Source organism: Pholcus phalangioides, unplaced genomic scaffold (assembly GCF_987345545.1).
Source record: "Pholcus phalangioides strain wild (caught in Gottingen) unplaced genomic scaffold, Ppha-v1.0 ptg000007l_1, whole genome shotgun sequence".
Taxonomy (NCBI): domain Eukaryota; kingdom Metazoa; phylum Arthropoda; class Arachnida; order Araneae; family Pholcidae; genus Pholcus; species Pholcus phalangioides.
This window is the reverse complement of record NW_028301600.1, coordinates 49,871,738-49,886,382: the sequence shown is the minus strand read 5'-3', so window position 1 is coordinate 49,886,382 and position 14,645 is coordinate 49,871,738. Positions and strand designations below refer to the sequence as shown.

Here is a 14,645-nt window from a genome sequence, read left to right as displayed (position 1 = left end):
TGATAGGGAGGGGATCAAAAATGGCTAAAAAGTTGCTTACGTAATACTTGAACGACTCCTAATGCATAGCAGTGGCTTACCACAGATTTTATTTCTTTTTCACTCACCCTGTTGACTAAATTTTCTTGCTGCACCCCTTCAAGCTATAGAAGAACAAGCCTTCTTCCCCAACAGTTCATTCTCAGAAACCGATTTTATGGGATCATTTCTGGAATATTCTGTACTCTTCTGTTGATTTCCAGAAACTTGTTTTTGAATTTGTTATAACAGATTTTTCATTTTGTATTATCAGAATTCACAATACATTGTTTCTATGTAAACTTATTTGGGGATTATAGAAAAGTTTGTTATAACGAGATTTTTGCTGTAATGCTCTATATTCATTAAAACAGGATTTGACTGTATCTAAAATATAATACAGAAGCAAAAAACACCTAAATAGTTTTGAACAAGATGAAGTTATTGGATGCTACTACTGTGAGAACTATACTTCGGAAACTTCAGCATTGCAACATGTACCCTGTTTGATTATTAACGGCATCATAATTGAATGAATATCTTTTATGCCGTACATACATATGATGCTTCGAACCAATTAAATGAAGTTCTACAGCATTGCAATTGGAAAATTAATTAATTTGCATTTTTTCATCACCAATTCAGAATTTCACCTCAAGGGACAATGAACCTAACAATTTATGGCTCAAAGTTGGAAACCAACTTCAGCTGACCACCAATTTATTGGTCATGGAGATCAATCCTAGGCTTTTGTAGTCATCATCACTGGGGGGGGGGGGTTCCGATTTGCTGACAAGGGGGGAGGGGGGGGGTTTGGATAATGCTTACGTCATCAACCACCCTTTATGAAAATATGAGTTAGGATTCAGAGGGGCAGAGCTGATGACGAAATTTTGCTGACGGGGGGGAGGGGGTCAGCGTTTTTCTGACTTATGCTGACAAGGGGGGGGGGTCAAAAATGGCTAAAAATTTGCTTACGTAATACTTGATGGCCCCTAAGCATAAATCAAAAAATAAAAAGTTTCGCATTAATGATTAATCAAACAAAACTCTATTCATGTATTTTTACTCTGATTTTTGTCATAGTTAACTGTATTCTGTATTCAAGGAAGGGTGCCCCAAGCGTGCTGCAAATTTCAAAAGGTTGGGAAACGCTGGTCTAGAGCATGGCCAGATTTAAAATGATGGCAAAGGGGTGACAAATTTCAGGCAGCAGTATATTTTTGGAGAAAATGAAAAAAAAAACACTTATGAAATTATATGAAGTTTCACAGTGGTGGAGAGCAAAATCATCTCCCCCCCCACAAAAATCCTAGTTCAAGCTCAGGTCTAGAGTAGTGAATATTCCGATGTACATTTATAAACTGTAGATAACGTGTCAACTCACTGGGGATATGTATTGACAACCAGTAGGTCACCTGAGAGTAGCAACTGCTTGACAAAACTGATTTTTATTCACTCACTGTGCAACATAAAATAACTATGTCTTTCAGACTACTTCAGATCTCGCTGCAGCTATGAGAGCTCAATAATTTCCAAATAAACTGTTTAAAGAAGACTGGAGGAAATAAAACTTGCTTTTATAACAGATTATGTAACCTCATGGTTGTCTGTTTCAAGGTGGGAAGAGTTCACAGGTCTTTTTTTATCAACAATGACAAGCTCACACCTCTGTTAGCCCAGGAACTTCTTGAATATGAAAATATTCAAATCATGCAGTAGCCAGAAATATTCCTTAACTTGGACATTATTGAGCCATGTGAAATGCTCTTGGATAAAGGATTACATCTCACCAGTTTTGATCATACTTGTAACAGCTCTACTAGAGGAGGAGTGGAAGATTGTCACAGCATTCACACACTCATTGGTAGCAGGAAACATCATGTGACAATTCTGTATTGAAGGAAGAGGTGATAGCCCACTTCGTTTTAACATACTATATTAGTTTTTTTTTCCAGTGACAGATGTTTTTCCTCTTTTATCCTCTCCTTTCTCCTATATGTATCTTTTGCATAAACTTTGCAATAATTTTCTTTCCATGTTTCTCAGTTGTACTTCATTGTAATAATCTTCTAAGATTGCAACATGCCGTAATGTTTGTAAACACGCGTCTACAACAAGCTCCGCAAATAAACATTAAATATCATCAAATTTGGAATTACTGAACACAGAGGTGAGAGATATTGATAAAATAATGTTAGTATGAGTTCAAAATGTTAAATTAAGCACGTTAGATGTTAGTAAAATCTAAAAAAAGTTAATTAAAAGATATTGACAAAAAAGTGAGGAAAGAAAAGAGTGATGATGGAGCATCCATCTGTGATACAAAATAGTTATTAAAAGATCAAATCTTGAAGCGTCTAGGAGAAAATTTTTACACTGAACTGGCAATGAGCTAAAAATTAATATGGATGAATGTAAAACCTGCAAGGATCCAGTGTATGACAAGAGTGAATTTTTCTGTTGTGTGCAGTGCCGCTGTGGTGGTCGAGTGGTTATAGTGACGGAATCGCGATGCGAGGATCCAGGTTCAAACCCCACAGTGGTGGTCGGCTGAAGTTGGTTTTCTGCGGTTCCCAACTTCAAGGTGCGAATGCGAGCCTATCTCCCCGTTAAAAAGTCTCGCCACAGAGAGCAACAGGCCTACAACATTACAAATATTCAATCATTACACTTCACTCACAATTTGAAGTATAGATGGCAGCACTGAAATATCATACACAACACTAGCTACACACTCAGACTGTTAGGTACACTCACTTTGTTCCAGACTGCCACGAAGCTGGGCTGGAAGAGATCTCGGCAACGGGATAAGTCCGGTGGCAGAGACCCTGGCGTTCATTCATTCATGTTGTGTGCAGTGTGGAAGGTTTTTCATCCGCAGTGTGTCGGAACAACAGAATCTAGCTTTAGAAAGATGGCAAAAAAAAAAATGAGGAATATAGGTGCAAAGACTGTAAAAATGAGCTGAAAAGTGCAACTACAAATGAAACAGGCAAGAAACAGGCATTTTGCGCTTCTGGAGATGAAGAGGATATGGATGAACCATTGGAAAAAATGTGAAAAATGCTTGAGACATTTAAATATAAAATGCAAAAGACCATGGATCAAGCAGTAAATAAAATCACTGAAAAACAAAATCAACTTACCAATCCAGGAGGTTGTGAAAGCAATAGAATTCCTATCAAAATCAATGGAGGATGTAGGAAAAAAAATTGAAAATATTCAAAGAACAATAGAACAGATTAATTCTGATGATAAAAAAACAAAAATAGAAAATGAAAAGTTGAGAATGGAAGTAAACGATTTGACACAAAGAATGAATGATATGGAAACAAGAAGTAGGAGAATTAATATAGAGATAAATGGAATCTCCAGAAACACAAAGCATGAAAACATAAATGAAATAATGAACACAATGAAAACAATCCTGGGAATACCAGAAACAACAGAGATAGAAAAAGCCCATTGAGTGCCTTCGTGAAACACTAGTAAACCGAAACCAATCATTGTTAGGTTCTATTATGAAAGGTTAAGGAATTAAGTTACCAGAAAATTAGAAACTATTTTACAAAGCAAGGCAAGTCAAAAACAAATAGAAAAGATGCCTTTTAAAAAACATCTGCTTTTTTTTTTTTTTGCATGGTGATTTATTTCAATGCATATCTTGGAATTTTCAGTGCATATTTTGAAATTTTCAGTGCATATTTCGGCATTTTAAGTGCACATTTTGTATTTTAAGTGCTTTTTTTTGCATTTTCAAGTGTATATTTGCATATTTTTAGAGCATATTTGCATATTTTTAGAGCATATTTGCATATTTTTAGAGCATATTTGCATATTTTTAGAGCATATTTGCATATTTTTAGAGCATATTTGCATATTTTTAGAGCATATTTTGCCACTTTTTAGTGTATATAATCTGGGCTCTAGAAATAAGGTGTCATAACATAAGAAATAGAACACTTACATTTTTTATAATCAACATATGATTATTACTGCTATACAAATTCTAGCAGTTACAATAGATCAGGGGGAGTAATTATGTATATAAATAAAGAAATTAAATCAACACAAAAAACATATTAATTTCACTACAGCAGAAGATTTGTTTATACACCTCACAGTATATGATGTTAATATTTTGCTCTTGTACTGTTCAAATGCATACACAATTACACAATTTAATGAAGAATTAGAAATCAATATGAAAAAATTGAAAAGCAACATTAATTGTTGGCGATATTAACACTGATGTATGTAGTAAAACTAATGAAACATCACAATATTTAGACATAATGGCCATAAATAGATTCGAACGACTATATAAAAAATAACACGAGAAACAAAAGAAAGTCACATATGCATAGATCACGTCTTTTATAGAACAAGAGGGAATACTTCACAAAACTTCACAGTATTTAACACTGATATCACTGACCACTACCCAACATTAGGATGTATAACCTTCCTTGAAAAACAAGAAGAGACTTTGAACGATGAAAATGATGAAATAACGAAAATTGATTATATAAGGTTTCAACAATTCGTATCAAAAATAAATTAAATTGCATATGAGAAAATGATTCAGTACAAAATGAATACAGACATCTCTTGGATGTAATAACATTGAATACTAATCTCTGGACTAAAGTTTTAAAAAAATTACCCTAAAAAAATAAAAAACAATGGATAACTAAGGAAATACTTGACAGAATGAACCACAAGGAAAAGCTATATAAAAAACATAAAATAAATCCACACATAACCTTATATGAGAACGAGTACAAAAGTTATAATAAAAATTTGGAAATATATATAAAAAAGGTAAAACAAGAATACTTCCACACAGAGGAACTTTAACGCTTGCGAAAAGAATAAATGATTGCAATGGCAATTTATTAGAAGAAATGTATTAAATAAAGATTTGAAAAAAATATATTGCCAAAATATATTACCAAAATTAAAGAAAATAAAACAAGTGGTTATATATACGATTGAATTACACCTAAAATGATGAAAATTATCTCTCACTACCATATAGATGTACTAAAGGATTTAGTGGATTCCTCAATAACAAATGGAGTATTTTATTCTGAACTAAAAAATTCCCCCGTACATCCTATATATAAAACTGGGGATTCCAATGATACTAACAACTATAGAACCTAACTCATTTCTCCAGATTTTTTCTAAAATTTTAGAAAAATGTATGAAATACCAACTGCTCACAATTTCCTGAATCAAAATTCTTTGCAGCCAATCAATATGGATTCCAAAAAATAAATCACTGGTTAATTAAACACAAATTAAAAATAAATACACAAAAAACTAAATTTATGTGCACGAAAAACAAGAAATATAAATGACAGTACAGAAATCCACGTAAAAAATTACACACTCACTGCCAACCTCAAACTACACTGGTGAAATAAATTGAGAGAGTTTACATATTTTATCGAATTTCATGAAAATAACTGAACTGAATGTAAAACCACTGCTTCTAGACAAAAATGCAAATCTTGTACGTCAAATACGTAAGCGTACACGTGTGTGTGTAGGCGGAGCCAGTAGAGAAACAGGCTTTATAAGCGCGCGTAAGTTAAGACGCATTTCGTTCGCTAGCACACCTCAGCTAATTTCTTGGTGTTATTTTGCAGCAATCGGTTAATTTCAAATTGTAACAGTTAAAATGAGTAACCACCAACGTTTAGATGATGGAATGTGGTGGCGAATTGTGGGGAAGCTAGAAGCAGGCCAAATCTCAAATCCAGATTTGTAGAGAGTTCAATTTAACGCTCAGCGTCATGTGTAACTTATGGAAACAGTTCCAGGATACCGGATCCATCAAGAGAGAGCCTGGGCAAGGTTGTCCAAGAGCCATGACGGCCAGAGAAGATCGCCATTTGTCGATTATAGTGAGGCGTAACAGGAGTGTTACAGCTTCTCAGCTCTCTCGTGACTTGTATGCAGCCACAGGAACCCGTGTATCAAGGGTGACTGTTTCCAAAAGACTTCATGAGAGAAGAGAGAGGGTTGTTTGCAAGAAGACCTGCTGTTTGCGTCCCGCTCACTTCTACGGACAGGAGAATCCGTTTATCATGGTGCAGAGAGCATAGAGATTGGAGTATGGGTTAGTGGGTGACCGTTCTCTTCACTGATGAGTCCCGGTTCAGCCTAAGCACCGATTCTCACCGTACGTTCATATGAAGGGAACCAGGGACCCGCTACCTACCCTCCAATGCCCGCGAAATCGACCATTATGGCGGAGGAGGTTTAATGGTCTGGGCAGGCATCATGTTGGATGGCCGCACACCTCTCCATGTCTTTGAAAGAGGCACTGTGACTGGTGTGAGGTATAGGGATGAGGTCTTGGAGCCCTATGTTCGCCTTTTCAGGGGTGCAGTTGGCCCTGAGTTCATTTTAATGGACGATAACGCGAGGCCACATAGAGCTCTTCTGCTCGACGACTTTCTAGAGAGTGAGGATATTCGCCGGATGGATTGGCCAGCCAGATCTCCAGACCTTAACCCTATAGAGCATGTCTGGGACGCTATGGGGAGGACAATTGCAACTCGCAACCCCCCCTCCGGGAACCAAAACATTTCAAAACGTTTTTGTTACACCGCACAAAAAATAATTAACTTCATATATATATAGTAAAATACATCTAATGAAGAAAAGGGCTGTTGTGTGAGGGAGAAAATCAAGTAATAAAAATCATAAAGTCCTTCCAGCAGGCTGCATAGTGTATGTGTCATATTTGTATGTGTGCGTTTTGTGTCATGTAACATATGTGTGTATTTGTATATTGTATTATATATTTGTATCTTGTAATTTGCTATGTGTTCGTTTTAATTTTAAAAAAACTATACCAAATGTTTATTCATTCTGCCGTTTATTTTGTAATATATTCATATAAATAAACATTACGCAAAACTTTTCGACGTTAGTATATTTATACAGAGCAAATTTTAACTCTAAATATATGTTTTTGACCATTTTGATTTTTATTTCTTTTCAATCTTTTTGTTTTCTCAGCTCAGTTTTTGGCTCAGTAAATTGTTTGAACCCTTATGATAGTCGACAGTATCTATTTTGCTTATCCCCGAAGTTGAAAGTTGATAGAAATTTGAAAGCAGTGAAAGGTGTTCCTACAAGTATTGGAAAATTAGATATTGTCTGGCGTACAATCATGGGAGAAAGAGGTCGTTTGCAAACCTCCCAGTTGGAACGAACAGTAAATTTTTATGTCTCTTCTTTTTAATCTATGAAATGATTTAATTTACTTGTTTTCATTTAACCATGATATTCTAAAAATGGAATATATTTCATAATCCAGCTTTTTGTGATCTAAATTGTATGAACTTACTCAACTCTTGTTACCTACAGTGCAATAGAGTAATGGCTTGTGTTATCCATGCTTCTTTGAAGCCAAGTGATTAGCACAACCACCTCCAGGTTGGTGTATACCTGGAAAAGTCTGGTTTTGAATCCTAGTGAGTGGTATAAAGCAAAACTGTTTAAAGTTGGTGACAAATTTTTTTATCACAGTTTAATTAGCCCTTATGTGCATAAAATGACTGGTTTGACATGAATGAAACAAGCATTGATCATGATGGAGAACACGTTCTTAAAATGGAGCAGGTAATTTTTTTGAAATGAAATGGCAACTTATCACCAAAGATTCATGAGAAACAGTGCAGTTTATCCATTTTTCAGAACTATTTATAAAAAGATATCTTAAAATATATCTGAATGTGATAATTCCAGAAAAAAAATTTCTGAACATCTTTGAATAGCATGCTGCTGTCCAAGAGTAAGGGAGAGAATTTTGTTGGGCTGAAAATGGCTTGCTTCCACTTGATATCAATATTCAGTTGGATGTACCTATGTGAATGAATTTGAGCCTCTTTTTCCTTCAATCAAATCCTTTTTTCCCTAGGTGGCATAAATATGTCACTGAAATCATCTTTTGTGAATATCTTTCACAAATTTTAGTGTGACTGCCAACAGTTAAGAGGACACATAAGTATCCAACAGGCTGACCACTTTAAAGTGGAGAATAAAGTTTGTTAATTTCTGAGAATTCTGGGAACATTGCTAACCCTAAACAAAACAGGTTTTCTGAAAGGAAAACAAACTAGATGGCCCTTTTGTGTTTTTTTCCCCTCTAATGTTTGTGCTTTGTTTCCAGTATTTTTTTAGAAGTCTTGGAAAACTTTTTGTTTTTTGAAAAAACTTATTTTGGCTGACTGCTGTAGCTACTTATGTTATTAAAGTTTCATTCCTCATATTTATTACTTGTTTTTTTAATTTTATTCCTAGATATCTGGCTATGGAGATCTAAAAGTGGCTATTGACAACATTCCTAGTATTGTGAAACTTGAGGAAGCGTTCTCAGTTTCTTGTAGAGTTACAAATACATGGTTAGTAGATCCTTATATATCTGCTGTAGAAATATGTGAAAAGATTCTTTACATGAAATCATTTGAATAAATCAGAAGTCTCTGAACTAAAATTTGGTTTAAATGATTGATTCATTCAAACTATTTTAGTTTATACAAAGAATCAAAATGTGGAGAATTTTTAGTTCACATGCTTTTTATAGGATTAAAATAAGTTTTTATTCAAAAGAAATCTCAAAAAAATTTTTTCTTCATCTACATACTATATATATCTAACCTATACAGATTTGAATAATTTGTTCATAAATGGGAATCACATTTAACACTGGAACTACTGGAGCTGTCTTTTTTAGCCGCTATTGCAAAAATTTGTTATACTACTGTAAATGTTGGTATTTTTTTTAGATTTAACCAAGTGCCATAAGAACTAGGGTTGCCTGTTTTGAAATATTGTCGTATGAGAGTTTTTAGAAAAACGGGGGGCCCTGGGACCCCAATTCCGTGAGAAAATATGTTCATATTTTTTCTAATTTACATTGCTTATTTATTGATTTAAAAATTTCGGAATGGTATATTGTTTTTTTGACTAGAAGACTAGTTCATAAATTGAAGATTCATAAAATCAAGTGTCGAATGTAATAGGTTTCATTCTGCTCAGCCACTAACTTTAAGTTGTTTAACTTTTGTCACATAATGTATTGCTAATTCTTAATATTGGTCATTTGTTTTCTCATTTTCAGTGAGCGTACGTTAAGTCTAAAATTATCACTTCATAATAATTTTTCTAATGGTTTGTTATGGCATGGTGTATCTGGCCATGATATTGGAAAAATTGAACCAGGCAGTTCAACAGTATTGCAGTTTGATGCTGTTCCAATAAAAACAGGACTTCAGGTATGTAATTATTATTTTTTCATTGAAATCAGCTTGAATGATGAACAAGTTCATAATATTCTCTCTGAAAGAAAGTGCGTATACTAGTAAATTTCATTAGCAGTGTGAAACATACAGCTTCTCCCAGGGGCATACATAGGATTGACCTTTGGAGGAGGGCATAAAACTTTTCTTCTTGAGAAATTTTGAGTTACCACCCTTCAAAAAGCATTCAAATTAACAGAAATTGGTTAGTAAAGCATATAAAAAAAGGGTATTTTCTTTCGATATTTAAGTTTTTTCACCGAAATATTTTTTCCTAATTTTTGGTCACCTTGGGGGGGGGGCATCATTTCCCCTGCATCTCTGCCTGCTCCCTGACTTAATTGTGACCTTTAGTTGTGGCCTTGATTGCAAAATTATGGGTATTCAAAAGGAATTAAAAATTTATATATGTGTTTATCTATTAAATATATATAAATAATTTTATGTTCATGGTATGAATTATTTACACACATTTATGTTTATGTCATTTCTCATCAGTGATAAAGATGTGTCTTATCTCGCTCATCTTGTGGTAATTAGCCAAGTTGGGTAGCAGGATCATTACCAATTAAGTGTCGCAGTTAAATTAATGCAGCATCAGTGCACTGTTTCTTAGTTTTTCTTTGCTCTTGTGCTTGGTTTTTGATTTTTTGTGTTCACATAGATTTTGTGTTTGCACTTTGGATGGATTTGATCACACTTCTTCAGTGTTCTTATTGTATTTGCTGATTAATGTTCAAATTTTTGTAGTGTTTGGTAGTATTCACCAGCAAATTTTATTTTATAGAATTTCCTTGTTCCTGTGAAGGTCAAGCATCTTGGATTTTTAAGAAAATTTATTTTTCTTTCTTTCATATTTTCATTTGCGTAATTTTGGGTTGATTTAAATTTTTCTCCCATTCGCTTTTATTTAAACTATGTCTGGTTTTTCCAGATGATTAGTTTGTAGTTGAATTCCACGGGTTTCCTATTTACTCATAAATAATAATTGAGAAAATCTTGTTCTGTGTCTTGGCCATTTTGTTTCCCCCCCCCCCTCTTTTGATAAACCATTTTTCTGTATTTTTTTCGGGTGTAGCGAACAAAACAGAATAGTTATATTTTCTTTTTATTTTTGGTAATTAGTATTTGTTACTTTAAGCCTAATACTTTAGTCTTAATGGATAAGATAATTTGTAATATAATATCTGTTAGTGTAAATAATGCCTGATAGATGGCAGCATGTGGAATGTCTGTTGTATAATACCCTGATCTGTGGCATTTATTTTTCATTTCTCTTGTCTGTGTCGTTGTGAGTGTTATGCAATTTGTAGTGATGTTGAGTTTCTGTAATAACAATGTTTTACAGATCCACAGACTTCTCCTACAGGTTATGGAGCCTGCTGTGTAAGTTCTTTGTTACTACAAACTTGTGAGTTTGATGTTTTTATGCGATATTTCTCGTGCCCATTCGTTTTTTTTCTTCCAACATGGCGATGGCTGAGGAATATGAAGCCTTGAGGGGGGAACTGGAAACATTGAGAGTTTCAATGTCGTCAACTTCCAGGACTATGACCACCAGTTTCATTGTAGGCACTTTGACAGAATCAAAATATCTTGAAGGCAAGAGGAATTTCACCAATTCAAAATTCTCAATGAAAAATTCCTCATGGACTGTCATAAAAATGTATTGTGCTGGAAACTGAACCAGTCGATAGAACATTGGATCATGAAAATCAACTTATGTGAAGCCTACGACTGCAATGATCATGAAGAAATGCAAAACCACTAAAGAAACATGGGACTTGCTAAATGCAACATTTAAGGATAAGAGCATTGTTTGCGTGGTCTGCCTCCATCAGGATCTTCTTGATATTTGTTTTAAAGATTACTGTACAATGGATGAATATCTGAATAAATTCACGATCATCGGCGGAATAACTATTCAAATTATTAAAGTACGAGTGAGCAGAGAAACGAATTGAAGTTTAATGGATACACAAAAACAAGCCGTCCGAACTGAACGAACGCAAAACAACGAATGTAAATAAAACATGTGTTGCCACAAATAAAGCATTAAAGTATATCACGGTTAACGGTTAGCAGGTAATTTTTAAATATTCAATATTCCCCCTAAAATTAAACATGCTAACAAATAAAAAAAAAGAAAGAAAACAACTAATACATAAGCACAGATGCAAGAATACTGAACGGATACAAAAGGAAAAAAAAAATATATATATAACGATACACAATGCAACACATCATTTTTCCTTCAATGCACACATCCCTATCATTTCTTTCAAATGATTAAACCTTCCACAAGGAAGTGGCTTAGTGAATAAATCAGCAGCTTGCTCTTGAGTCGAACAGTTATGCACATCTAGTTGTTCTTTCTGGTACAGTTCTCGAATGAACTTGTATCTCACATCAATGTGCTTGGTTCTGCAGTGAAACTCTGGATTTGTTATGAGTCTGATGGCACTCTGGTTGTCGACCTGTAGTAAAGGAACACCACTTGAAATACCAAGTTCTTGAAACAAGTAATGAAGCCATACTATTTCTTTTGCAGCTTGACTCGCCGCCACAAACTCAGCTTCAGTTGTAGATAGAGCTAGGCATTTCTGACGTTGACTCTTCCATGTTATTGCGCCACTGCTGCACAAAAACACCATGCCTGAGGTTGATCTCCTTGACACAGGATCCCCTGCGTAATCTGAATCACTGAATGCTTCTAAAGCACCAGCTTTGGAATCAGATGAGTACAAAATACCCCATTTCACTGTACCCTTTTGGTATTTCAATGTCCTTTTCACAACATTCCAATGACACTCTTGAGGTTTGTCTAATACCCGGGAGAGCATACCAAGCGTGTAAGCTATATCAGGTCGAGTTACCGTAGCTAGAAACAGGAGGCTCCCAATAGCCTCTCTGTAAGGAACATCAAGGGCTGGAGCAGCAGACATCTCTGCTGTTAAACAACACTTTTCAATAGGCGTGCCTACCGGATTTGCATCTGTGATATTAAAACGGGCTAATATTCGTCTGCAATAAGATTCCTGATGGATGAAAATCGATCCATCATCCAAATAATTAATTTGCATACCCAAAAAGTACTTGGCATTATCTATTACAACTGCAAATTTAGATCTGAGTTGGTCAAGAAATATATTTAGCATTTTTAAGTCCTTGGAAAATATCAGACCATCATCCACATAAAGGATAAGAAAAAAGGTTTTCTCTGCATTAGCAAACAAGCATAGATCTGAACTTGAAGATTTTAAGCCATGATTTCCTAGAAATTTGCTGAATTTTTCATTCCAGCACCTGGGGGACTGTTTCAGTCCATAGATGCTCTTCATCAATTTGCAGACCTGATTTGAACCATTCTCGAAACCTTCTGTCTGGTTCATGTAGATTTCTTCTTTTAGTTCTCCATGAAGAAATGCTGTTTTGATGTCAAACTGAGCAACCTTCAATTTCTTCTTAGCAGCCACGCTTAACATCGTTCTCACAGTATTCCAGCGAACAACTGGACTGAACGTTTCAGTGTAATCTACACCAGGTATCTGTCCAAATCCTTTAGCGACCAGACGTGCCTTATATCTTGTCACTGCACCATCTACATTTTTCTTAGCTTTGAACACCCATCGACTTCCTATGGCTTTTCTATCACTTGGCAAATCCACCAGCTTCCATGTCTTGTTTTCAATTAGAGAATTCATCTCTTCTTGTAAAGCAGCTTGCCAATGACTTGAATCCTTTGATGACATTGCTTCTGTGTAAGTGACTGGTTCATCACATTCTGCCAGCATGACATAATCATCAAACTTGGATGGCTTCTTCAGCTTCAACCTGTCTCGTAAATTATACGTATCTGTGTCTGGCTGTGATCCAACTTGCTTGGAACCATCTGTCTCTTCGGTAACTTTTTCAGTAAACTCTGGATTGTTGATGAAAATCTGCTTGCTCGTGATTTCATTCTTGAACACAACGTCCCTCGAAAGCACTATTTCATCTTTACTGGGTATCCATACCCTGTAGCCATCTTTATCGCCACAATACCCAACAAAATATCCTTTCTGAGCTTTCTTATCAAACTTTTTTCTTTTCTGTTTTGGAACATGCACAAAACATTCAGCACCAAACACACGTAAATGATTGAATGGCGACTCTTTGTTATACCACAGTTCATAAGGAGATTTTTCCTCAACACCACTCGGTCCAGTTCGGTTGATAACATAGGCTGCGGTATTAACAGCTTCTGCCCATAGCTTTTCTGGCAATTCCTTGGCGTGTAGCATAGTCCTGGCGGCTTCCACAAGAATCAGATTTTCCCTCTCAATTGCTCCATTTTGCTCTGGTGTGTATGTCATTGAGTTTCGGTGAATCAATCCAATTTCTTTTACAGTGGATTCAACTTCGGAATTCTTGAACTATGAACCACCATCAGTTAGTAGCTCTTTAACAGTATGACCTCGAGTTCGTACTTCAGCAAGAAAATGCTTCACCTTTGAAGGAACTTCAGACTTTGCCTTCAAGAAGTATACCGATCTGCACCTCGAGAAGTCATCCTTGAATACAACATAATATCTGCTTCCACCCAACGATTTTTCAGGCATCGGCCCACAGACATCTGCATGGATCAGTTCACCAACTGTAGTTGGCCTCGTTGTTCGGGTACCGAAACTGAGTCTATGCATTTTACCATATGCACATGCATCACAAAAATTTCGACTGAACTGAATGTCCATACCTTTACTTTTGAGGAATTTCTGTACATGTTGATTGTTCTGGTGACCTAGTCGCTCATGCCACAGTTGAATATCAGAATTTTTCACAGCAAGACAAGCTTTAGAAATTATGACACGCATCAAAAGCTTGTACACACCACTGAGTTGATGAATTCCAACAGCAACAGTCTGCTTCCCATTTCGGAACTCTCTTGTGCTTTGTGTAGCAACTTCGATGAGACCATGATTCAGAGCAGATCCCGATGAGAACAGATTCTGGTCAGATTTAGGGACATACCAAGCATTTTTCAATTGACCTGGTTTCCACTTCCCACATACCAGCATTTCCACATCAATCGTGCCGTATCCTTCAGCATACATGAAAGTTCCATCACCGAGACGAAGCGGTTTTGGCTCATCAAAAGGAACATACGAAGAGAAGAAATCCGAACGAGTCGATATGTGATGAGAAGCCCCCGAATCAATTATCCAACAGTCCTTGTTAACATCTGTGACAGACATGAATGCTTGTCCCTGAGAACTCTGGTCAGAAGTTTCATAATCTTTACTTGAACGGCAGTTCTTTTTG

General features: G+C 35.6%; 1 protein-coding gene across 2 annotated transcripts in view; it reads left to right on the top strand.

Annotated features, from left to right (window-relative positions):
* The window catches only part of LOC149085433 (trafficking protein particle complex subunit 13), a 103,097-nt gene that overhangs the window by 32,869 nt on the left and 55,583 nt on the right, over window positions 1–14,645 (top strand). For both annotated transcript variants that reach the window (XM_089233432.1, XM_089233431.1), the window contains exons 8-10: window positions 7,060–7,258; window positions 8,347–8,447; window positions 9,167–9,320. In XM_089233432.1, the coding sequence (XP_089089558.1) occupies window positions 7,060–7,258; window positions 8,347–8,447; window positions 9,167–9,320 (454 nt within the window). The remainder of the gene's footprint in view (window positions 1–7,059; window positions 7,259–8,346; window positions 8,448–9,166; window positions 9,321–14,645) is intronic.